This window comes from Phyllobates terribilis, unplaced genomic scaffold (genome assembly GCF_046119375.1).
Source record: "Phyllobates terribilis strain yellow unplaced genomic scaffold, ASM4611937v1 Scaffold_5__5_contigs__length_657084704, whole genome shotgun sequence".
Taxonomy (NCBI): Eukaryota; Metazoa; Chordata; class Amphibia; order Anura; family Dendrobatidae; genus Phyllobates; species Phyllobates terribilis.
In genome coordinates this window covers 227,971,915-227,997,747 of record NW_027362765.1, presented here as the reverse complement: position 1 = coordinate 227,997,747, position 25,833 = coordinate 227,971,915, and the positions used below count along the sequence as shown (strand labels likewise).

General features: G+C 49.9%; 1 protein-coding gene across 1 annotated transcript in view; it reads right to left on the bottom strand.

Annotated features, from left to right (window-relative positions):
- Window positions 1-25,833, bottom strand: part of LOC141272794 (protein-glutamine gamma-glutamyltransferase 5-like) — a 103,499-nt gene that overhangs the window by 69,667 nt on the left and 7,999 nt on the right. The window contains exons 2-3 of the mRNA XM_073683862.1: window positions 25,276-25,455; window positions 4,954-5,193 (exon numbers count right to left, since the gene is read on the bottom strand). Of these exons, the coding sequence (XP_073539963.1) occupies window positions 4,954-5,193; window positions 25,276-25,455 (420 nt within the window). The remainder of the gene's footprint in view (window positions 1-4,953; window positions 5,194-25,275; window positions 25,456-25,833) is intronic.

Below are 25,833 nucleotides of genomic sequence, written 5' to 3'. Positions count from 1 at the left end.
AGACCCGCTCCTGTATCCCGCTGCAGTGTCGGTCTCCTCCGTACACTCAGTTCCAGTCTGAACTCTCTCCTATCCTTTACCTGTTTTGCCTCTATGTCCGTTCCCTTCCTTTTTCTGCAGAGTCTGAACTCGTACCTAACTCCTGCTTGTTGTCTCTGTACTCCCGTTTGTGAGTTTGTGGTCCACTCGCTACTTCACTGCAAGTACCCTGTGGGTGTCTGGCTCTGCCTTTCCCTTCCTGTCTGTTCCGTGTGAACAGAGCCCTGTCCCCCCTACTCAGCCTAGCCTGCTCTGACTCCTTTGCTCACCGCTCCGGCGGTTCTAGCCTGCTCTGACTCCTTTGCTCACCGCTCCGGCGGTTCTAGCCTGCTCTGACTCCTTTGCTCACCGCTCCGGCGGTTCTAGTCTGCTCTGACTCCTTTGCTTACCGCTCCGGCGGTTCTAGCCTGCTCTGACTCCTTGCTCACTGCTCCGGCAGTCCTGTCCTGCCCTGCTTCTGCCCGCTGCTCCGGCAGTCCTGTCCTGCCCTGCTTCTGCCCGCTGCTCCGGCAGTCCTGTCCTGCCCTGCTTCTGCCCGCTGCTCCGGCAGTCCTGTCCTGCCCTGCTTCTGCCCGCTGCTCCGGCAGTCCTGTCCTGCCCTGCTTCTGCCCGCTGCTCCGGCAGTCCTGTCCTGCTCTGTTCTTGCCCACCGCTTCGGGCGTTCCCTCTCTGCTGTGGTTGTCTACCGCATCTGCGGTTCTGTGACCCAGTCTGTACTGGGTCTTAACCTTTCTGTGCTCCAGCCCGTCCTTTCGGCCAGTACCTCCCTGCCTGCATACTCGCCTGTATCCACCCATCTGCATACCTGCCGTGTTTGCTTATATCCACCAGTCTGTGCCAGCCTAACCTGCCTGTTCCTGAGTCCCAGTGTGTACTGGGTCCTATCCCGCCTGTGTTCCTACCTGCTAGTGCCTCCCTGTCTGCACTCTAGCTGTGCTTGCCTGTACCCCTCTACCTGTATTGTTCCTGAGTCCCAGTGTGTACTGGGTCCTATCCCGCCTGTGTTCCTACCTGCTAGTGCCTCCCTGTCTGCACTCTAGCTGCGCTTGCCTTTACCCGCCTGCCTGCATACCAGTCGTGCCTGCCTATACCCTCCAGTCTGTGCGCCAGCCTAACTAGCCTGATCCAGTAATCCCTGTGTGGGTCAACCCCCGTGTCCGGAGTTTGACCTGGAGTAGCACCTGGTCCCTTTGCCCGGTTTCTCCCTGGTGCACTGGCGTCGTATGCCGTCGTGCCATCTTGGTCGGATCGGCCAGATACTTAGTCACGCCCCTCCAGGCACTCTCCGGTTCATGGTCCAGTGGAATCACTACAATCACACGCACACGCCGCTCAGCCCGGGCGTGTGCATAACAGCATGCTCAGGCCATGGTTCCCGTTGAGCCCCACGGCCTTCGCTCTCTGAGAAGTTTTCCAGCGAATACATGCATTAAAATAAATAAATAAATATTTTTTTTTTCCCTTAGCTGAGTTCCAGGCGAATTACGCACCGTCCAGATGGATCTATCAGCTCTCGTTCCTGCGGATCCGCCACGTTACTATGGGGATCCAAGACAGTGTCGTGCATTTGTGGAGCAATGCATGCTACACTTTAAGGCCTACCCTCTCTATTTTCCTTCCGATTGGGCTAAAGTGGCCTTTATGATTGACTACCTAGCGGGTGATGCCTTGAAATGGGTCACCCCCCTATGGGAAGCATGGGATCCTGTCGTCCTTGACCTGCAGGCCTTCCTGGTGGCCTTTCGTATGGTCTTCGAGGACCCTAACCCTGAAGCCCCTGCTGAAGCTTCACTTCCCAAAATCCCGGAGCAGCCCCGACAGGTAATGTGTGTGGGTAGCGCAATAGTCCTCCAGCCCAATGAGACTACTGCCCACCCAGAATCCTCACAGGGTGACTACGCTTTCCGGAATACTTCTCCCAACCTCAAGAGGCAGTCCAGACGTGCTAGACATAGAGGCAAGCCGTCACGCCAGGGTCTGTCCTCCCTGAGACCTCCTGACCCCAACCTTGAAGTCCCTACTGAAGCTTCATCTCCCTGTATCCCGGAGAAGCCCCAATGGGTAATGTGCGTGGGTAGTGCACCAGTTCTCCTGCCCGAAGAGACTTCTGCCCATCCAGACTCCACACAGGAGAACTTCCTGCACCCGGCATCAGATGCTTCACCCACTTTAACCGGTGTGCATGTCCAAGGATGCTCCAAAGCTGTGGTTACCTCAGAGTCTGTGCACCTCTACTACCTGGTGGAGGACCCCCTGTTGCCTCCTGAATCCTCCGGGATACCACTCGATGACAAATGGAGAGAGACTTCTCTACACCCGGTACTCGATACTTTGTCCGCTTCGTCCTGTGAGCCTGACAATGGGTACCCCAAAGTGGTAGTTACCCCAGAGTCTCTACACCCCTCCGACCAGGCGGAGGACCTCCAGTTGTCTCCTGAACCCTTCGGGGTGCTACCTGGTAGCGAAAGGACAGAGACTCTCCTATACTCTGTACCTGATACCTCGCTCGCTTCGTCCAGTGAGTCCAACCTAGTGTACTCCGAAGCAGAGGTTACTCCCAAGTCTCTACACCCCTCCGACCAGGCGGAGGACCTCCAGTTGTCTCCAGAACCCTTCGGGGTGCTACCTGGTAGCGAAAGGACAGAGACTCTCCTATACTCTGTACCTGATACCTCGCTCGCTTCGTCCAGTGAGTCCAACCTAGTGTACTCCGAAGCAGAGGTTACTCCCGAGTCTCTACACCCCTCCGACCAGGCGGAGGACCTCCAGTTGTCTCCAGAACCCTTCTGGGTGCCACCTGGTGGTGAATGGACAGAGACTCTCCTATATCCTAGATCTGATACCTCGCTTGCTTCGTCCAGTGAGTCCGACCTAGTGTACTCTGAAGCAGAGGTTACCCGTGAGTCTCTACACCCCTCTGACCAGGCGGAGGACCGCCAGTTGTCTCCAGAACCCTTCGGGGTGCCACCTGGTGGTGAATGGACAGAGACTTTCCTATACTCGGTACCCGATACCTCGCCTGCTTCGTCCAGTGAGTCCGACCTAGTGTACTCTGAAGCAGATGTTTTCTCTGAGCCTCTGCACTCTTCTGACCAGCGGTTCTAGCCTGCTCTGACTCCTTTGCTCACCGCTCCGGCGGTTCTAGTCTGCTCTGACTCCTTTGCTTACCGCTCCGGCGGTTCTAGCCTGCTCTGACTCCTTGCTCACTGCTCCGGCAGTCCTGTCCTGCCCTGCTTCTGCCCGCTGCTCCGGCAGTCCTGTCCTGCCCTGCTTCTGCCCGCTGCTCCGGCAGTCCTGTCCTGCCCTGCTTCTGCCCGCTGCTCCGGCAGTCCTGTCCTGCCCTGCTTCTGCCCGCTGCTGCGGCAGTCCTGTCCTGCCCTGCTTCTGCCCGCTGCTCCGGCAGTCCTGTCCTGCTCTGTTCTTGCCCACCGCTTCGGGCGTTCCCTCTCTGCTGTGGTTGTCTACCGCATCTGCGGTTCTGTGACCCAGTCTGTACTGGGTCTTAACCTTTCTGTGCTTCAGCCCGTCCTTTCGGCCAGTACCTCCCTGCCTGCATACTCGCCTGTATCCACCCATCTGCATACCTGCCGTGTTTGCTTATATCCACCAGTCTGTGCCAGCCTAACCTGCCTGTTCCTGAGTCCCAGTGTGTACTGGGTCCTATCCCGCCTGTGTTCCTACCTGCTAGTGCCTCCCTGTCTGCACTCTAGCTGTGCTTGCCTGTACCCCTCTACCTGTATTGTTCCTGAGTCCCAGTGTGTACTGGGTCCTATCCCGCCTGTGTTCCTACCTGCTAGTGCCTCCCTGTCTGCACTCTAGCTGCGCTTGCCTTTACCCGCCTGCCTGCATACCAGTCGTGCCTGCCTATACCCTCCAGTCTGTGCGCCAGCCTAACCAGCCTGATCCAGTAATCCCTGTGTGGGTCAACCCCCGTGTCCGGAGTTTGACCTGGAGTAGCACCTGGTCCCTCTGCCCGGTTTCTCCCTGGTGCACTGGCGTCGTATGCCGTCGTGCCATCTTGGTCGGATCGGCCAGATACTTAGTCACGCCCCTCCAGGCACTCTCCGGTTCATGGTCCAGTGGAATCACTACAATCACACGCACACGCCGCTCAGCCCGGGCGTGTGCATAACACAGTCTTTGTGAGAAAGAGTTGGCATGGGTAACAGTAACAGATAGGGATGGGGCCAAAGAGAGCAGTCTAAGAGATATAGGCCATATGGAGTAGTCTGTATAACAGAGGGGGTGACATAATGAGCAGTCTATGGAAGAAGTGGATGTCTGTGCATTCTAGTCTCAAGTATCGTTTTATGGGGACAACTATGTAAGGTGAAAAAGAACCCACTTGAGGCCAAATAGGCAACATTAACCATTATTTTCTCTCTTGACCACAAGTAATCCTGAAATTAACAACTTCCGATTCACTATCCTTAACAAATAGGGATCCAGACATCAATCCTTTCTCTTCCCTAGACACCAGGGATGCTACCACCAGCCCATTAACTTAGCACATTAGCATATTATTTGGTGCTATATCACATTCATTTGCCAAGTATTCATGTCCAGCATCTAAGTCCCAACCACCACAAAGGCTTAGAGGAAACTTTGCTTACCACACTGTCATTGATTAGGCTGCTAGTTCTGCACCGTTGGATCCATCTAGAGACCCAGAAAGTGCGGACCATGGCCTGTGTCAGTAATGAGAAGGTAAAACTGAGGGTGGGAATGAACCTTTGGCCACATCCCTGTTCCAAAGCTACCCCAGTGATGCTTACAGAAAGCTAGACTTTTTCCCATCCAGTACTATGTCTATGATGGGGATTTGGAGCTCTGTTTAAGACAACAAATTAAAAGCAAAGGATTTTGGATAAGATAACATTAGCATTTAATTTTAAGTAATTGTTCCATATTTACCTGAGCACCAAGGATTAAAGAGTAGAATGAAATCCCCTAAGTAGTAGGATTTGGTGTTTCCCCAGTAGGTGCCCTCTAGGTATAGATTATATCTCCCGATAGAAGCTTTGACAGAGGTGCAAATGGTCAACGCTAGAGAACTGCTAGACTCACTCTCCACCTCAGCACTCCATGAGTTGTCACGCAGCCCTGTCACAGCCATTTGTATCAGAGTGCCTGTTTGTTGAGATGGATATGGACCTGGAGGTAAAACCAAACAGAATTTGTGATTAATAAACATATAATTTATAGGTTTTTTTTGCTTGCTATTTTCTGGTTTTTTTTCTTATATTTATTTTTTTTTTCTTTTGTTGTTTTTTTACTTTTTTGTGTGCGGTTTTCTTTTAGATTTTTTTTTAACAAACATGTAATGGGACTACTGTAAAGTCTGTTTATGATACCTACGATAATTTTATGTGTTCACAATCAAGGAGCTTTCCAATTTTACATAAATAAAGCTTAAAGGGGTTTTACACTTTCAAGAAAGTGGACCCCAAATGCTCTATAAATACCTAAAGTAACAAAAAGAGCAGTTCCTCATCTTCCCCGGGTTCAGCGCTGGCTCCTACTGCTGCTCGTGTTTCGATGTCTCAGCTGCAGCAGCGGCGTCACCTTGACAGTGCATATCACCGCTGTAGCCAATCACTGAGCTTAGTGACCGTCTGTTTTGGCACAGCCATTGAGCGCTCAGTGATTGGCTACACCGGTGATGATCACAGTGGATGTGACATCACCTCTGCAGCCAAAACACCTGGCTAGATCCTAGCAGCGGTGGGGAGGGCGAGTACCTGCTCTGTTTATTTTGAGCATTTTAGAATGTTGGGGTCCACTTTCCTGAAAAACTGTTTAATTTGTGTACAATGTTATACGAATAATTAAAATTTTTCCAACATACATTTTTCTTATTTCTAACAGCTTTGAAGGCATCAGCTTGATGTTAGTCAAAGGAGCAGTTCTTGCTCAACAAATGACTGACCTAGACCTGAACAGACAGGTTCATGACTTGTTAAATCATTTTGGTGAACTGCACTACATATAAGTTAGACACACTATAATTAAGATTGCTTAGAATGTAAGATATTGAAAATTAAGAAAATGTTTCATTTTACAATGACTTAGGAATGCCCTTTAATTATAATAAAATCCATCTAATCTCATCTTATGTATTTCTCTTGGCAGATATAAGCCATTATTAGTTACACCATAAAATTGCTCTCTGTACGGTTAGTGTTATTTAAAGCTACCCAGGTTGGTAGGGGTTGATGGAGCGGTATTGAACCTTGACTGGACACACAAATGACAAATGACATTAGAAGGGATATCTGGTTAAAAAAATTCTCTTCAGCACCCCAATCATTAACCATAGAAGAGATATAGGTGTCTCTCTAGCACAGTGTGTAACGGGTCCGGGAGGCGGACTGTAACGGGTCCGGGAGGCGGAACCTCTGAGCTACTATACAAGGGGGCGGCCCTTGTAAGGGAGCGGGTGGCAGTCTCTGGGTGAACGGACAGGGAGTTACGGCAAGTGATCAGGGCAGTCTCTGGGTAAGGGGTAGGTACGACCTGTGATGGCAGAGCCTCCGGGTAGGCTAGCAGGCAGGTGGTAGATGTGTGCTCCCAGGTGAGCAAGCGAGAGTCTCTGGAATAGCTGATGGTCACCGCACGTGACAACGGGACCTCCGGGCTGGCAAGCAGGCAGGTAACGGAGATGCGCTCCCAGGTGAGCGGGCAAGAGTCTCTGGAATAGCTGATGGTCACCGCACGTGACAACGGGACCTCCGGGCTGGCAAGCAGGCAGGTAACGGGGATGCGCTCCCAGGTGAGCGGGCAAGAGTCTCTGAGATAGCTGGTGGTCACAGCACGTGACAACGGAGCCTCCGGGCTGGCAAGCAGGCAGATAACGGAGAAGCGCTCCCAGGTGAGCGGGCAAGCTGGTCCATAGACAGACTGACCGGAGTAGTAAGGCAGACCGTCGGACCTCAGGCAAGCAGGCAGGTAGCTGACATGCGCTCCCAGGTGAGCGGGCAGGCTGGTCCTTCGACAGACTGACAGGAGAAGTAAGGCAGACCGTCGGACCTCAGACTGGCAGACAGGTAACAAGTATTCAGGCAGGAATCAGGCAGGTAACTGGCAGGTACTGGCAGGTAACTAGCAGGAAACTGGCAGGTAACTGGCAACGGGACCTGAGGGCTGAAGCACAGGTGAGACACAGGTGCAAACAACATTGCTCGGGCACCTCCATTTTGGAGGAGGTGCCTTATATATGATGAAGTCCTCCGGCCATTGGCCGGGGACTCTTTAGGGCGGCGCGCGCGGCCCCTTTAAGAGGAGGGGAGCGCGCGCGCGCGCGCCCTAAGCACAGGGGCCGGGAAGGAGCGCGCGCTGAGAGCAGAGCAGGAGGAGGACGCCGGGACGGAGCGCGCGCTGACAGCAGAGCGGGGGAAGGAAGCCGGGCACGGAGCAGAGCGGTGAGAGGAGCAGCGTCCCTGCCTAGCAGAGGGCAGGGACGCCGGCACTACAGTACCCCCCCCTTTAGGCCCCCCCATTTTTAGGCCAGACAGAAATTTAGCTAGGATGAGAGGGGCATGGATGTTCTCCCGGGGCTCCCACGTTCTCTCCTCAGGACCAAACCCCTTCCAATCTACCAGGAAAAAGGTCTTTCCTCTTACCCTTTTGGTGGCAAGAATGTTCTCTACCTCAAACTCGTCCACAGCAGAAACCGGAGCAGGAGGCGTACCTGTAGACTTGGAAAAAGAGTTAAGTACCACAGGTTTGAGGAGAGACACATGGAAGGAGTTAGGGATCCGTAAGTTGGCCGGGAGTTTCAATTTATAGGCCACCGGGTTGATCTGACTGATGACCTCCAGTGGGCCGATGAACCGAGGCCCTAACTTATAGGAAGGGATCTTGAGCCGGACATATTTGGACGAGAGCCAGACTTTATCCCCAGGGCGGAATTGAGGAGGGTCCAGACGTTTTTTGTCAGCGTGTCTTTTCATACGCTCGGATGACAGAAGAAGTGCGGACCGGGTACTCTCCCATATGGAGGAAAATTTGTTAACAAGAGATTCCGCAGCCGGATTGTCCGCCGAGGTGGAGACGGGAAACGGGATCCGAGGATGCTGACCGTAGACTACAAAAAACGGGGATTTGGAGGAAGACTCGCTCTCGTGATTGTTGTACGAGAATTCGGCCCATGGCAGGAGATCCACCCAGTCAGAATGGTGGGCATTAACGAAGTGCCGAAGGTAACTGGTCAGGTTCTGATTGATCCGCTCCACTTGACCATTAGACTGTGGGTGGTAAGCGGAGGAGAAGTCCAGGGTGACGTCCAGCAATTTACAAGTGGCTCTCCAGAAACGGGAAGTGAACTGTACCCCACGATCCGACACGATGTGACGGGGCAGGCCATGAAGACGGAAGATGTGGCGGATAAAGTCTTTAGCCAGCTCGGGTGCAGACGGAAGACCTGGCAGTGGAATGAAGTGAGCCATCTTGGAGAAGCGGTCAGCGACCACCCAAATGACCGTACAACCGGCAGAGACAGGCAGATCAGTAATGAAGTCCATCGCTATATGCTGCCAAGGGGCAGCAGGTACTGGCAGAGGTAGGAGGCGGCCGGCCGGCAGGTGTCTCGGAACTTTGTTGCGGGCGCAGGACACACAGGCAGAAACAAAGTCTATTACATCCTTGTGCAGGTTAGGCCACCAGTAGTGCCGGGTAATAAGCTGGAGGGTCTTTTTCTGACCGGCGTGGCCAGCTAATTTAGACGAATGACCCCAGTGTAGAATCTTCTCCCGATCAGGTACTGGTACGAACGTCTTACCAGGAGGAAGACGATTTAGACTCACGGGAGCCACCTGCATTACTCTGGCGGGATCGATGATATGTTTCGGATCCTCCTCGAGATCAGACACCAGAAAGGATCGAGACAAGGCATCCGCCTTGACGTTTTTGTCAGCCGGGCGAAAATGAAGGACAAAATCAAAACGAGCAAAAAACAAGGACCACCGGGCTTGGCGCGGGTTAAGTCTCTGGGCATGCTGGAGGTAAGCCAAGTTCTTGTGGTCAGTGTAAATTATTACCGGGTGAAGAGCCCCCTCGAGCAGGTAACGCCACTCCTCCAATGCCAGTTTGATGGCCAATAACTCTCGGTCTCCTATGGAATAGTTGCGCTCAGAGGAGGAGAAGAGTTTAGAGAAGAAGCCACAAGTTACCATCCTCCCGGAAGATGATTTTTGAGTAAGTACCGCTCCGGCTCCAGAGGAGGAGGCGTCAACTTCCAGGAAGAACTGCTTGTTGCCATCTGGGCGATGCAGCACCGGGGCGGAAGAGAAGGCCTGTTTAAGGGAAAGAAAGGCCTCCTCTGCTTCGGGTGGCCACTCTTTGGGATTAGTACCTTTACGGGTGAGCGCAGAAATTGGGGCCGTCCGGGAAGAGAAGTGTGGTATGAAGAGGCGGTAGTAGTTGGCGAAGCCCAGGAAACGCTGAATGGCCTTCAACCCCTCCGGTCGGGGCCATTTCTCGATGGCAGACAGTTTCTCAGGATCCATTTGAAGGCCGGTCTGAGAGATAATGTAGCCCAGAAACGGAAGCGAGGTCTGCTCAAAGAGGCACTTCTCAAATTTAGCGTAGAGATGGTTCTGCCTTAGCCTGAGCAGGACCTGACGAACGTCCCTCCGGTGAGTCTGGAGATCCGGAGAGAAGACCAAGATGTCGTCCAGGTACACCACTACGCAGGAGTAGAGAAGGTCCCGGAAGATGTCATTGACCAACTCTTGAAAGACGGCAGGAGCGTTACAGAGACCAAAGGGCATTACCAGGTATTCATAGTGGCCGTCCCGGGTGTTGAATGCCGTCTTCCATTCATCCCCCTGACGAATACGAACCAGGTTGTACGCCCCACGAAGGTCCAGTTTGGTGAAGATCCTAGCCCCCCTCAGACGATCAAATAATTCTGGAATGAGCGGAAGGGGGTACTTATTCTTCACCGTGATCAGGTTTAGGCCTCTATAGTCTATACAGGGACGGAGAGAGCCGTCCTTCTTTTTGACGAAAAAGAAGCCTGCTCCCGCCGGGGAGGTAGATTTCCGGATGAATCCTCTGGCCAGATTCTCCTCAATATATTCGGACATTGACCGGGTCTCAGCAGCGGATAAAGGATAGATACGCCCACGGGGAGGAGTAGTACCGGGTAGCAGATCGATGGGACAGTCGTATGGTCTATGTGGTGGTAATGTCTCTGCCTCCTTTTTATTAAAGACATCTGCATAAGACCAATAAGGAATCGGAAGTCCAGGTAGATTAGCTGGGGTAGGAGAGGGACGAACGGGATGGACGGGAACCAGGCAGGTCTTATGACAGTCTTGTCCCCAGCGAAGGACCTCTCCGGTTTGCCAGTCTAGCACGGGTGCATGTCTCTGGAGCCAGGGCAGACCTAGCAAGAGGGCGTGAGAGAGTCCAGGCAGAACATGAAAGGAGATACTTTCAGAATGCAGCATTCCCACCTGCAGGGTAATGGATTCGGTGATGAGTTGAATGGGGCGAGGTAAGAGGCCCCCATCCACGGCAGCGACAGACAAGGGTACAGCCAGAGGTTTGGTGGGGATGCGGTATTTCTCAACCAGGGACTGTGAAATAAGGTTCCCGGCTGCTCCAGAGTCAAGTTGGGCTAGTTCGAAATAACGGTTCTCCCCGTAGATGATCGAAACTGACAACAGCAGGGATGGAGAGGATTTATTCTTGACTAGGTGGACCTCTCTGAGCGAACCTAGACACAGGCGTTTCCCGACCTCTCCGGGCAGGCACGGATCCGGTGCTCCTTACTGCCACAGTAGAAGCAGCTCCCCTCGGCACGGCGTGAGTCCTGACGGGTTTTGACCATCTTGGTCTGGTCGACCTGCATAGGCTCAGGAGAGTGTACCTGGGGAGAGATGGAGGGAATGACGGGTCTCTGGAAAGTAGGAGCTAAACGTGGAATCCTTCTCTCACGGGTGACCTCTTTGGCACGCTCCTGAAACCGTAGGTCAATTCGGGTGGCAAGAGTTATTAAGTCATCGAGAGTGGTAGGAATGTCCCGACCGGCAAGTTCATCTTTAATACGGCCGGACAGACCCTCCCAGAAGACGGAAACCAGAGCGTCGTTATCCCAGGCCAGCTCCGAGGCAAGGGTACGGAACCGTATGGCATATTGGCCCACGGTGAGACTCCCCTGACGGAGGCGTAGCAACGATGATGCAGAGGAGGTCTTCCGTCCGGGTTCGTCGAAGACTTTCCGGAAAGCCGTGAGAAAAGCAGGCAAGTTGGACACCAGGGGGTCTCCTCTCTCCCATAGAGGATTCAGCCAGGCCAGGGCCTCCCCGGTGAGATGGGACATGATGAAGGCAATTTTGGCCCGGTCGGAGTTAAACTGGTAGGACAAAAGTTCAAAATGCAGGGTGCACTGATTCAAGAAGCCCCGAGCCTGGACGGGGTCGCCTCCGAAGCGAGGAGGTGCAGAAAGCCGGGGTCCGGGGTAGGATACCATAGTATTAGTGAGCAGCGGAGCCGCCGGATTGCAAGATATGGCACTAGCGGAGGTTGTTGGTGGATCAGACAGAGTGTTCAGGCGAGTATTAACATTCCACAGGTGACCCAGGATGGCCTCCTGTTGGGACCTCTGACGGGACAGTTCAAGAGCGAGGTCCGAGAGCGAGGGAGCTTGGGTGCCACCGGGTTCCATGGCCCGAGCAAACTGTAACGGGTCCGGGAGGCGGACTGTAACGGGTCCGGGAGGCGGAACCTCTGAGCTACTATACAAGGGGGCGGCCCTTGTAAGGGAGCGGGTGGCAGTCTCTGGGTGAACGGACAGGGAGTTACGGCAAGTGATCAGGGCAGTCTCTGGGTAAGGGGTAGGTACGACCTGTGATGGCAGAGCCTCCGGGTAGGCTAGCAGGCAGGTGGTAGATGTGTGCTCCCAGGTGAGCAAGCGAGAGTCTCTGGAATAGCTGATGGTCACCGCACGTGACAACGGGACCTCCGGGCTGGCAAGCAGGCAGGTAACGGAGATGCGCTCCCAGGTGAGCGGGCAAGAGTCTCTGGAATAGCTGATGGTCACCGCACGTGACAACGGGACCTCCGGGCTGGCAAGCAGGCAGGTAACGGGGATGCGCTCCCAGGTGAGCGGGCAAGAGTCTCTGAGATAGCTGGTGGTCACAGCACGTGACAACGGAGCCTCCGGGCTGGCAAGCAGGCAGATAACGGAGAAGCGCTCCCAGGTGAGCGGGCAAGCTGGTCCATAGACAGACTGACCGGAGTAGTAAGGCAGACCGTCGGACCTCAGGCAAGCAGGCAGGTAGCTGACATGCGCTCCCAGGTGAGCGGGCAGGCTGGTCCTTCGACAGACTGACAGGAGAAGTAAGGCAGACCGTCGGACCTCAGACTGGCAGACAGGTAACAAGTATTCAGGCAGGAATCAGGCAGGTAACTGGCAGGTACTGGCAGGTAACTAGCAGGAAACTGGCAGGTAACTGGCAACGGGACCTGAGGGCTGAAGCACAGGTGAGACACAGGTGCAAACAACATTGCTCGGGCACCTCCATTTTGGAGGAGGTGCCTTATATATGATGAAGTCCTCCGGCCATTGGCCGGGGACTCTTTAGGGCGGCGCGCGCGGCCCCTTTAAGAGGAGGGGAGCGCGCGCGCGCGCGCCCTAAGCACAGGGGCCGGGAAGGAGCGCGCGCTGAGAGCAGAGCAGGAGGAGGACGCCGGGACGGAGCGCGCGCTGACAGCAGAGCGGGGGAAGGAAGCCGGGCACGGAGCAGAGCGGTGAGAGGAGCAGCGTCCCTGCCTAGCAGAGGGCAGGGACGCCGGCACTACACAGTGGTTCTCAACTCCAGTCCTCAAGACCCACCAACAGATCATGTTTTCAGGATTTCCTTAGTATTGTACAGGTGAATTATTACCTGTGCAATACTAAGGAAATCCTGAAAACATGATCTGTTGGTGCGTCTTGAGGACTGGAGTTGAGAACTACTGCTTTAGAAGATTAAGAATGTCATTGCATTATATGGATAGCTTATGCATTTCAATGGATATTGTGTAGTGCCTCCTTTATCCTGGAATGGGGCTTGCAGATTTCAGTTGAGAGACCTTCTAGCAACAACAGACACAACCATTTAGTTTTGCCAGGAGAGATACTTCAGAAATCTCAATTTCTTTATACTTATTTCGTTCCTATAGTTCCATCAGCAAACATCTGCAGCTTAGAAAAATCTGTAATCTTGAGTAGTGTTGAGCATTCCGATACTGAAATATCGGGTATCGGCCGATATTCGCGGTATCGGAATTCCGATACTTAATTCCGATACTTTTGCAATATCGTATACCGGAATCGGAAGTTCCCATAATGCAATGAGACATTTTCATTTTATTCAGCCAATGAGGATCCTAAGAAGTGTGGGCACATCCTGTTAGGCATGTAGGCATCTTAACTAATGGCATGGCTGTGATTGGCTGCTGAAATGATGTCATGATGCACTATAAAAGCCACCGCCGCCATTTTGAGCTCACTCTGCTGTGAATTCAGTTAGGGATAGGACGCTGTTGTTCTGAGGGACAGTTTTAGCTACCTATTTGCTCTATACTGCTTTACCCAAGCTACTTTCTAAATCACTGTGCCTTGCAGTGCTAGTGCACAGTTCCCTGTGCTGTTCACCGCTGTCTGCAAGGTCTGTGTGTGTGAGTGCAGCTCACCCTGTAGTGTGTGCTTCAGCCAAGTCTGGTTGTAGTGCACTCAGTGTGTGTCACTGCCTCATACATTGTCCTTTTTTGCCAATTCATAATTTTTCCTGATATCTCCTATTAGTGTGGTGGTTCCATCTGTATTCAGCTAAATTGGTTCCAAACACACTATATAGGAGTAGATAGAGAAATTTTTTTCCGTCTTGCAGCACTAGTGCACAGTGCTCTGCATCTGTACTGCTCACCGCTGTCTGCAAGGTCTGGTGTGTGAGTGCAGCTCACCCTGTAGTGTGTACTTCAGCCACGTCTTGTTGTAGTGCACTCAGTGTGTGTCACTGCCTCATACATTGTCCTATTTTGCCAATTCATAATTTTTCCTGATATCTCCTATTAGTGTGGTGGTTCCATCCGTATTCAGCTAAATTGGTTCCAAACACACTATATAGGAGTAGATAGAGAAATTTTTTTGGTCTTGCAGCGCTAGTGCACAGTGCTCTGCATCTGTACTGTTCACCGCTGTCTGCAAGGTCTGGTGTGTGAGTGCAGCTCACCCTGTAGTGTGTGCTTCAACCCCGTCTGGTTGTAGTGCACTCAGTGTGTGTCACTGCCTCATACATTGTCGTTTTTTGCCAATTCATAATTTTTCCTGATATCTCCTATTAGTGTGGTGGTTCCATCTGTATTCAGCTAAATTGGTTCCAAACACACTATATAGGAGTAGATAGAGAAATTTTTTTACGTCTTGCAGCGCTAGTGCACAGTGCTCTGCATCTGTACTGTTCACCGCTGTCTGCAAGGTCTGGTGTGTGAGTGCAGCTCACCCTGTAGTGTGTGCTTCAACCCCGTCTGGTTGTAGTGCACTCAGTGTGTGTCACTGCCTCATACATTGTCCTTTTTTGCCAATTCATAATTTTTCCTGATATCTCCTATTAGTGTGGTGGTTCCATCCGTATTCAGCTAAATTGGTTCCAAACACACTATATAGGAGTAGATAGAGAAATTTTTTTGGTCTTGCAGCGCTAGTGCACAGTGCTCTGCATCTGTACTGTTCACCGCTGTCTGCAAGGTCTGGTGTGTGAGTGCAGCTCACCCTGTAGTGTGTGCTTCAACCCCGTCTGGTTGTAGTGCACTCAGTGTGTGTCACTGCCTCATACATTGTCCTTTATTGCCAATTCATAATTTTTCCTGATATCTCCTATTAGTGTGGTGGTTCCATCCGTATTCAGCTAAATTGGTCCCAAACACACTATATAGGAGTAGATAGAGGAGCCTTTCTGCAGCCTTGGGCCCTGCAGCCCCAGCCAGATTAGTATTAGCCTATTTTTTGCAGCCTCATCTATTGCATTGTAGGTTACCTTCCTACATTGTAATAGCTACAAAAAGTTTGTGATACTATCGTTATTACATCTTTAGGCACATCCAGTGTCTTTTTGTGACAAAAAAAAACCTAAATAAAGTTCACCAAACACTCCACTTTACAGTTGTGTAGGCCACATTAGCTCATATTAAAGTCTAGTCCACACTTTATAAAATTAGTGTTTCTTATACCTGTTAGCAGCTGTTCAGGAATAAGCACACTAAGCCCTTAGTACTTTTCTGCCTATCTTTATCAGTCTACCAAGATGAAGAAGGCAGGGAGTAAGGCATGTGGTCGTGGGCGTGGGCATGGGCGTGGAGTTTCTGCAGGGAGAGGACGTGAGGATTCTGTGCCTGCAGGGAGAGGACGTGGGGATTCTGTGCCTGCTGCGGGCACCAGTGACTCAGCATCCCCCAGTTTTACCAGGGAACAGTCCTTTATGCGCAGCTTTGTAGGAGCTAGCCGTACCCCACTGCTGCGCGAGGACCAAATTGAAGCCGTTGTCGGATGGATGGCAGCTAACGCATCGACTTCAATTAGTTCCAGATCCTCTCAGGTCCTGAGCACTGAAGAGCACCCATCTGTCTCTTCACCACCTGCCAAATTGCCCAGGCAGTCAGAGAGCCCTGGACAGGAGCCATCTCTACTTCTGTTCTCTGAATCTCTTGGCTTGGAAAGAGGGGGCCAGCCAAGCAGAATTCGAGAATTTGAAGAAGAGGTAGTATGCAGTGATGCGCAACCGTTTTGTCTCTCTGAATCTGAAGAGGCGGGTGGGCCAGTGCCTATGGTCAGCAGCACACCTCAGTACGCATCTGATGATGAGACTCAGGTGCCACTTTCTGGTGCGTACTGTGCTGTCGAGACTACCCAGGAGAAGCAGTTGTTTGAAGAGGGTGGTGTAGATTATGAGGTCCTTGACCCATCATGGCGTGAGGGACAGGAAGGTGGTGGGAGCAGCTCTGAGGAAGAGATTCCCCGAACGGCCCAAAAAGGAGGGAGAGGGAGGGGGCAGACTTGGTTGCCTGTAGCCTCCACTTCGGCACCCATTAGGAGCATGGCTCTTCCAAAATCCAAAGCGGGCGCTCCCAAGACTTGCAGTGCCTGGTCCTTTTTTGACACAGTTGCAGATGACATTTGCTTTGTCAAATGCAAGCTGTGTAATCAGAAGGTGAAAAGAGGGAAAAGTGTCAGCAACCTCAATACCACAAATATGTGGAAACATGTGCGGACCAAGCACGTGGTGGAGTTACACAAACACACTGAAGACCTAGGCCAACCTACAGCGCCACCTACCACCTCTTCAGCTCGTGTTGTAGCCTCTTCCTCCAGCTCACACACAGCTGGTTCGGCTTCCTCACAGGATCGCCATGGAAGAATCTCTGGCACTGTTGTACAGAGACACAGTGTAATTCCACCCACAGCACCACTTTCCCAGTCATCCTCACACTCCCAGGCCAGTCTACAGCCATCGTTAGCACAGGCATGGGAGAAAAGGCGCCCATACTCGGCAAACCACCCCCGAGCACAGGCTCTGAATGCTGGCATTGCTAAACTACTGGCCCTTGAAATGCTATCATTCAGGCTGGTGGAGACTGACACATTCCGTAACTTTATGGCATTGGCAGTCCCACAATACAACGTGCCCAGCCGCTTTTATTTCAGCAGGCAAGCCGTCCCTGCCCTGCAACATCATGTGGAGGGAAAAATTAAACATGCGCTACAAAACGCCGTCAGTAGCAAGGTCCACCTGACCACTGATGCGTGGACCAGTAAGCATGGACAGGGACGATACCTTTCCCTCACTGCCCATTGGGTAAATGTTGTGGAGCCGGGTACAGATCTTGAGAGTGGCGCTGTACGTGTTCTGCCAACTCCAAGGATTGCAGGAATCCAGTCTGTACACATTGACTCCTCCTCATACTCCAGTTCCTCTGAATCAGCGCTGCAGGAGCCGTCACGGTCTACCTCCACATCGACCCGTGAACGGTTACCTGTTATGATGACCGATATGAGCACAGCCGTGGCCAAACGTCAACAGGCCGTATTAAAATTAATTTCTTTGGGGAATCGAAGCCACACAGCTCAGGAGCTCTGGAATGCCATCAAGCAGCAGAGTGACGTGTGGTTTGTGCCAGCGAATCTCCAGCCAGGCATGGTAGTGTGTGACAATGGCCGAAATCTGGTGGCAGCTCTGGGCCTAGGCAACCTCACTCACATCCCATGTCTGGCACATGTGCTCAACTTGGTCGTGCAGAGTTTTTTGAGGGACTATCCGGATCTTGATGCACTGCTTCACAAGGTCCGCATAGAGTGCGCTCACTTGCGGCGTTCCAGCAATGCAAGATCACGCATTGCAGCTCTGCAGCGCCGATTATGTCTTCCGGAACTTCGCATCATATGTGACCTACCCACCAGGTGGAATTCAACGTTACATATGTTGGAGAGGTTGTGTGAGCAGCAGGCAGCAGTAATGGAGTACCAGCTGCAGCAGGCGCAAACAAGTCGCAGTGCGCGCCGTTCACACTTCACCACCACTGAGTGGGCCTCTATGAAGGACATTTGCCACGTTTTGCGTGCCTTCGATTATTCCACGCGGATGGCGAGTGCAGATGATGCACTAGTCAGCATAACTATCCCCCTTATCTGCCTGCTTGAAAAAACACTGCAAGCACTAAGGGACGAGGTTTTGGAAGAGGTGGAGGATGAGGAGTCACAAATGCCATCTGCTTCTCTACAGTCTGCGCAACGTGGTTCCTCACAAAGGCCTAGGCAGGGGACACTTTGTGAGGAGGATGAGGAGGAGTCAATGGATGAGGAAGACATCTGTCCAGAGGAGGGAGGTACACAATGCTCTAGTAGTCAGTATCTAGAGCGAGGGTGGGGTGATGCAGAGCAGGCAGAGATCACGCCTCAAGCAGGGGACAGCGTTTCTTGGCCAGTTGGCAGTCTGCAGCACATGGTTGATTTCATGCTGCAGTGCCTGAGAAACGACCGCCGCATCGCCCACATTCTCAACACAGCTGATTATTGGGTGTCCACCCTCCTAGATCCTCGCTACCGGGACAACTTACAAAGCCTCATAACACCGTTGAACCGGGAGCGTAAAATGCGGGAGTACCAAGACGCACTGGTGCATTCCATCATGTTCTCCATTCCAACCGAGAGCAGTGCTGCTAGTGCTTTACAAAGCAGCTCAGTGCGTCGGGCAGTGGAGGAAGCTCTGCACAAAGAGGGAGCAGAAGCAGCGCCTCAGCACAAGGCAAGACCAGTATGGCCGAAATGTGGCAAAGTTTTGTGTCCCCGTCGCCACAAATGTCTACACCATCACAGACGGCTCCAGTCAGCAGGAGGCAACGTTTCCGTCAGATGGTGACAGACTACATGTCTTGCCCTCTTAGTGTACTCCCAGACGGCTCTTCTCCCTTCAAGTTTTGGGTCTGTAAGCTGGATACATGGCCAGAGCTTAGTCAGTATGCACTGGAGGTGCTAGCTTGCCCTGCTGCTAGTGTATTATCGGAACGCGTCTTTAGTGCCGCAGGTGGTGTACTAACAGACCGTCGCATGCGACTATCCTCCGATAACGTTGACCGGCTTACTTTTCTCAAAATGAACAAGGCCTGGATCTCTCATGAATTTGCCAGTCCTCTTCCAGAATAAATAATTGGTTGGCAACAGTATCCAGGTCTCCTGTTCTGTTCATGTTTCTACCACCTGAACTGTAATCCCTGAGCTCCAACACCGCCAGTTGGCGCTCGGAAGTGCCGTCTGCACAGTCAACACTTGCTGCCGTGTTATTGGGGTTCAGTAACGTCAGCTGTTCCCCTGCTGTGCGGACGGCAATTTCTCCTGCTCTGTCCACATCCACTGTACTACTGATTTAAAACCTCCTCCAAATACACCTCTGGCTCCTCTGTTTTCAGTATTATCCCTGAGCTCCAACACCGCCAGTTGGCGCTCGGAAGTGCCGTCTGCACAGTTAACACTTGCTACCATGTTATTGGGGTTCAGTAACGTCAGCTGTTCCCCTGCTGTGCGGATGGCAATTTCTCCTGCTCTGTCCACATTCTCACTACTACAGATTTTAAAGTTGCTCCAATTACACCTCTGGCTCCTCTGTTTTCAGTATTATCCCTGAGCTCCAACACCGCCAGTTGGCGCTCGGAAGTGCCGTCTGCACAGTCAACACTTGCTGCCGTGTTATTGGGGTTCAGTAACGTCAGCTGTTCCCCTGCTGTGCGGACGGCAATTTCTCCTGCTCTGTCCACATCCACTGTACTACTGATTTAAAACCTCCTCCAAATACACCTCTGGCTCCTCTGTTTTCAGTATTATCCCTGAGCTCCAACACCGCCAGTTGGCGCTCGGAAGTGCCGTCTGCACAGTCAACACTTGCTACCATGTTATTGGGGTTCAGTAACGTCAGCTGTTCCCCTGCTGTGCGGACGGCAATTTCTCCTGCTCTGTCCACATTCTCACTACTACAGATTTTAAAGTTGCTCCAATTACACCTCTGGCTCCTCTGTTTTCAGTATTATCCCTGAGCTCCAACACCGCCAGTTGGCGCACGGAAGTGCCATCTGCACAGTCAACACTTGCTGCCGTGTTATTGGGGTTCAGTAACGTCAGCTGTTCCCCTGCTGTGCGGACGGCAATTTCTCCTGCTTTGTCCACATCCACTGTACTACACATTTTAAAGTTGCTCCAATTACACCTCTGGCTCCTCTGTTTTCATTCTTATCCCTGGGCTCCAACACCGCCAGTTGGCGCTCGGAAGTGCCGTCTGCACAGTCAACACTTGCTGCGGTGTTATTGGGGTTCGGTAACGTCAGCTGTTCCCCTGCTGTGTTCACGGCAATTTCTCCTGCTCTGTCCATATTCACTGTGCTACTTATTTAAAACTTGCTCCAATTACACCTCTGGCTCCTCTCTATTTTTATTCTTATCCCTGGGCTCCAGCACCGCCAGTTGGCGCTCGGAAGTGCTGTCTGCACAGTCAACACTTGCTGCCGTGTTATTGGGGTTCGGTAACGTCAGCTGTTCCCTTGCTGTGTTCACGGCAATTTCTCCTGCTCTGTCCATATTCACTGTGCTACTTATTTAAAACTTGCTCCAATTACACCTGTGGCTCCTCTCTATTTTTATTCTTATCCCTGGGCTCCAGCACCGCCAGTTGGCGCTCGGAAGTGCTGTCTGCACAGTCAACACTTGCTGCCGTGTTATTGGGGTTCGGTAACGTCAGCTGTTCCCCTGCTGTACGGACGGCAATTTCTCCTGCTTTGTCCACATCCACTGTACTACACATTTTAAAGTTGCTCCAATTACACCTCTGGCTCCTCTGTTTTCATTCTTATCCCTGGGCTCCAGCACCGCCAGTTGGCGCTCGGAAGTGCCGTCTGCACAGTCAACACTTGCTGCGGTGTTATTGGGGTTCGGTAACGTCAGCTGTTCCCCTGCTGTGTTCACGGCAATTTCTCCTGCTCTGTCCATATTCACTGTGCTACTTATTTAAAACTTGCTCCAATTACACCTCTGGCTCCTCCGTTTTTAGTATTTACCCTGGGCTCCAATACCGCTAGTTGCTGCTCAGAAGTGCCGTCTGCACAGTCAACGCTTGCTCCAGTGTTATTGGGGTTCAGTAACATCAGCTGATCCCCAGCTGTGTGTCCGGCAAATTCTCCTGCTTTGTCCACATCCACTGTACTACGGATTTAAAACCTCCTCCAAATACACCTCTGGCTCCTCTGTTTTTAGTATCTACCCTGGGCTCCAGCACCGCCAGCTGGTTCTCGGCAGTTCCATTGGCTCTTGTACCTTCTGCTACCCATCCGGGTTCCAGTACCGTCAGCTGGTCCTCGGTAGTTCCATTTGCTCTTGTATCTTCTGCTACCCATCCGGGTTCCAGTACCGTCAGCTGGTTCTCGGCAGTGTCTTTGGCACGGGTACTCCCTCCTGCCCAGCCTGGTTCCAGCACGCCAGCTGTTTCCGGGTAGTGTCAACGTCACTTTGCCTCCAATGCGTTGTCCTGTCGTGTTGCGGTCGGGTTAGCCGACTCTATGGAGCCTGCAGTTTAGGTGACTCCTATGTGGGCTGCGGGATCTGGCAATGAAGGCTGGTTCCATAGTGCCAATAGGACAAGCACCCCCTGTAGGACTGTGGGTTTTGGTAACTGCGGCCGGCTCGCGGCCTTGAACTTTTTTTTACATGGGTACCTTCTGCTACCCATCCGGGTTCCAGTACCGTCAGCTGGTTCTCGGCAGTGCCTTTGGATTAGGTGCCTCCTTCTCGGTATCCAAGTTCCACCAACGTCTGCTGGTCCTTGGTAGTGCTTTCTGGCACAGGTACCTCCTGCTTAGTAACCGAGTTCCAGTAACATCAGCTGGTCCTTGGTAGTTCCATTGGCTCTTGTACCTTCTGCTACCCATCCGGGTTCCAGTACCGTCAGCTGGTCCTCGGTAGTTCCTCAGCTTTCTTGTACCTTCTGCTACATTTCCAAGTTCAAGCTTTTTGAAATGGTTCTTGGTAATCACTCTGGATCTCCCTGACGAGGACCCTGAAGACGAGGACCCTGAAGACCAACCCTAAGAAGACGAGGACCCCGAAGACAATGACCCTGAAGACGAGGACCCTGAAGACCACCCCGAAGACGAGGACCCTGAAGACCACCCCGAAGAAGACGAGGACCCTGAAGACCACCCCGAAGAAGACGAGGACCCCGAAGACGAGGACCCAGAAGACCAACCCGAAGAAGACGAGGACCCCGAAGACGAGGACCCCCGAAGACGACGACCCTGAAGACCACCCCGAAGAAGACCAAGAAGATGACCCTGAAGAAGTTGACCAAGAAGACAAAGAAGAGAAGACAAGCACCAAGATACAGAAGAACAAGAGACAGAAAACCAAGAAGCAGAAATACAAGAAGCTGCAGAACAAAAAGCGGAAGAACATTAAGCATAAGACTAAAAATCAGAGCAAAAGATAATATCTAAATTATAAGCAGAAGATGACTAAGCAGTGTATGGGGGTGAGTCCGTTCCTCCTCGTGGTGCCCCTGGAAAAGACCTGCTGCTGCAGGCCAAACTGAACGCGGACAAATCCTGTTGTAAATCTTTTGTGACGGGCAGAACGAAAGGTGTAATGTCCAACCTTTTATAGATAACAACTACAGGAATGCCTGTCACAAATAAGAATATGATGAAGAAGAAGAATATGAAGAAGATGAAGAAGTAGAATATGAAGAATGTAAAAAAAAGAATAATACGAAGAAGGTGAAGAAGAAGAAGGTGAAGAAGAAGTGGATGAAAAAGATGCTGAGGATGATTAAGGAGAAAGTGTGGGAGAAGTAAAAAAGAAGGTGAAGAGCATGGAAGTAGTGAAACATAAATATCTGACAAAATATAAAAATACTTAACATAGTTAATATTTCCGTAACTCAGAACATAATAAAAAAATAGTAATTCCTGCTATTCCATTTGACTGGGCTAAACCTCTATGCCTTTATTGTCTCCCCCACCTCCCCCAATACATTCTACATTATTCTTAGTTGTTTTCCTTCATGTAGAAATAACCTACAAGGAAAGAAAGGGTTTATTTTAATTCCGATATTTATGTCCCATTGACTTGCATTGGTTTCCGGTATCGGAATCGGCGATATCCGATACTTTTTCGGTATCGGTCCGATCCAATCCGATCCGATATTTCCCGATATCGGAAGGTATCGCTCAACACTAATCTTGAGTAATTTCAAAGATGGTTACTGAGAAATGTGCAGAACACAATGGAATTTTGAAATTTGCTGTGGTGCCACACATTATTACATAACAACTAATTGGTGTTTCTCCAGATAAATAGAGAGAAAAAAAAGTAATAACCAATATAGTAATTTCTCTTCAACAATTTAGTTCTTTGAAAAGACCATTCCTGGTCTAGGCCAGATATTTCTATGACAGATGTTCTATTTACCCATATGCCATACAGTGGATATTAAAAAGTCTACACACCTCTGTTAAAATGCCAGGTTTTTGTCATGTAAAAAAAAAATCATACCAAGAAGAATCATTTCAAAACTTTTTCACCTTTAACCACTTCATGCCATGGCTAGTTTCCATTTTTTTTCATTTCAGTTATTTCCTCCCCATCTTCTAAGAGACTTAATTTTTTTTATTTTCATCAATAAAGCCATATGAGAGTTTGTTTTTTTTGCGAGACAAGTTGTAATTTTGAATGGAACCATTGATTTTACCATATAGTGTACTGGAAAACGGGAAAAAAAAATTCCAAGTGCAGTAAAATTCCAAAAATAATGTGCAATTCCACAGTTGTTTTTCAGGTTTTTTATTGACCATGTTCACTAAATGGTAAAACTGACCAGACAATATCATTCCCCAGGTCAGTATGAGTATGCAGATACCAAACATGTATAGTTTATCTTTTATATAAGTGGTGAAAATAAAATCTGAAATTTGTGTGAAAATAAAGTTTTTGCTTTTGTCGCCATTTTCTGAGACCCGTTGCATTTCTATTTTTGGGATCCGGGGCTGGAAGATGGCTCATTTTTTGTGCCCTGAGCTGACATTTTTATTGATACAATTTTGGGGTAGATTGCCTTTTATTGCATTTTATTGCAATGTTGCAGTGACCAAAGAAACGTAATTCTGGCTTTTCGTTTTTTTCCTCTTTAAGCTTTATTGATAAATTAGTCCTATTTCATATTTTGATAGCGCAGACTTTTCTGATTGCAGCGATATTGAATATGTATATTTTTTCATTATTTTATTTTCAGTGAGGCAAAAAGGGGGTGATTTGAACTTTTGTGGGTTTTTTTATTTATTTTTTTCATATTTTTAAAAAAATGTATTCACTTTTTACTTTATTTATTAGTCCCATTAGGAGACTTGATAAATGCAGACCAAGGGATCACATAGGAGTATGACTTTAAGAAAAATATATATAATCAATATAGTACACTTATGTAGCTAAAGTACAAAATGCCATACAATGTATATGGAATAGTGCTGGCAACCTAGACAGTTGGCCAAATTAACTGCCAAGAAAGTGCAAAAAAGGAAAACCGACCAAAAGGTCGATGGAACATCGCAATGACAGGCACGAGGGTCTTCTGCAGACCCCTGGCTGTCATGGCAACCCATTGGCGCCTTGCGATCGCACAACAGGGATGCCGATGGGCTTCTGGAATAATGCTCTGTCGGTCAGCGCGCGTTGAACTGCTTAACTGGTTAAAGGCACATGACAGCTGATTAAATGACAGCTGTCATGTGTAGGGAAAGATGTGGCACCAGCCAGGGACTCGACATATGACGTAAATATACGTCATATGTTGCGAAGGGGTTAAGGTCACCCATGATCTGCTTAATTCACTTGAAAAATAAACTGAAATCTTTTCAAGTGAAAAAATAAAAATAGTAATACTAAAACAATTTGGTTGCATTAACATATGCATCTTTGAACTAATACTTTGTTGAAGTACACTTTGAATTTATGACAGCATTCAGTCATTTTAGATAGGAGTCTATCAACACAGTACATCTACAATTGGCAATCTTTGTCCACTCTTCCTTGTAGTAGCACTCCAAGCTTGTCAGGGCATCTCCTCTGTACAGCGCCCTCCTCAGGTCAACCCACAGATTTTCACTTGTTCTCAATCTAGACTCTGGTTGGGCCATTACAAACTTTGATCTTCTTTTGGCGGAGCTATTGTTTTGATTTGGAGGTATGCTAAGGATCGTTGTCGTGCTGAAAGATGAAATTTATCTTCAGCTTTTTAGCAGTGGCTTAAAGGTTTTGATGCAAAATTGACTGATATTTGGAACTGTTTCCAATTAAAGTTTAAATATGCACCCACATTATTTTAGTTTTGTTATTTCTCTCTCAAAATGATTTAAGTTTGCTTCTCAATGGATTTGCACAGATTAAGGTTGACATTAGGGGTACTAAAAGTTCTGAAATTATTTCTTCTTGGTATGATCTACTTACATGACAAAAATAAGGCATGTTAACAGGGTGTATAGATTTTTTAAAATATCTTTTTATATCCACTGTATCTTGTCTTCTTTAAAAAGACCACTGTTCTAGATGGCCATTTTATCATTGCAATTTTGGATGATGGTCTGCTCGTATGGTGCTAAGATCAGTATGGAAGCCCTCATACTAAATCTTGAGGTATGGTTTACTGATGTTGCTCTACATACCTGTTTGAGCTATTAGCCTCAAGTTATCTAGTTTTTCCTCTTTTTCTCTGTTATAAAAAGCCAAGGAGATGCTAAAGGGTTGTCCTCTCCGAAGAAAAAGTTCTCTGCCACGTATACTCTGAGTCCTGTGCTCTTGACCATTTTTGAGTCTGTTGGCATCAATCCTCGAAATTTCTGGTGCTGTAATAAATCAGGTGTATAAGCTGAGTTTTGGCTGAAGATAACTGTAGAAAGGCAGGTGTGTGGCAAAGGAATTTGTTAACTCTATACCTACAGAATCTAAAGAATCAACTTAACTACTGGTTCACAGTTAAATATACCTCTGATTATATATAAGAATGCACATGATGAAGGCCTTACCTGTTGTGTCATCTTCATGATACTTCTTTCTTTTGGCAGCTATAACAACATAGGTTTCTCACTATCCATGCTCTAGTCTACACTGTACATAAGCAGCAAAGAAAAAAGCCAAAAATGTGTCCTTTCTTATTGTTTCTCTTGGTTTAACATATCCCAAGATGAGTGGAGCCAGTTGACTGCCATTGATAAATAGTATGA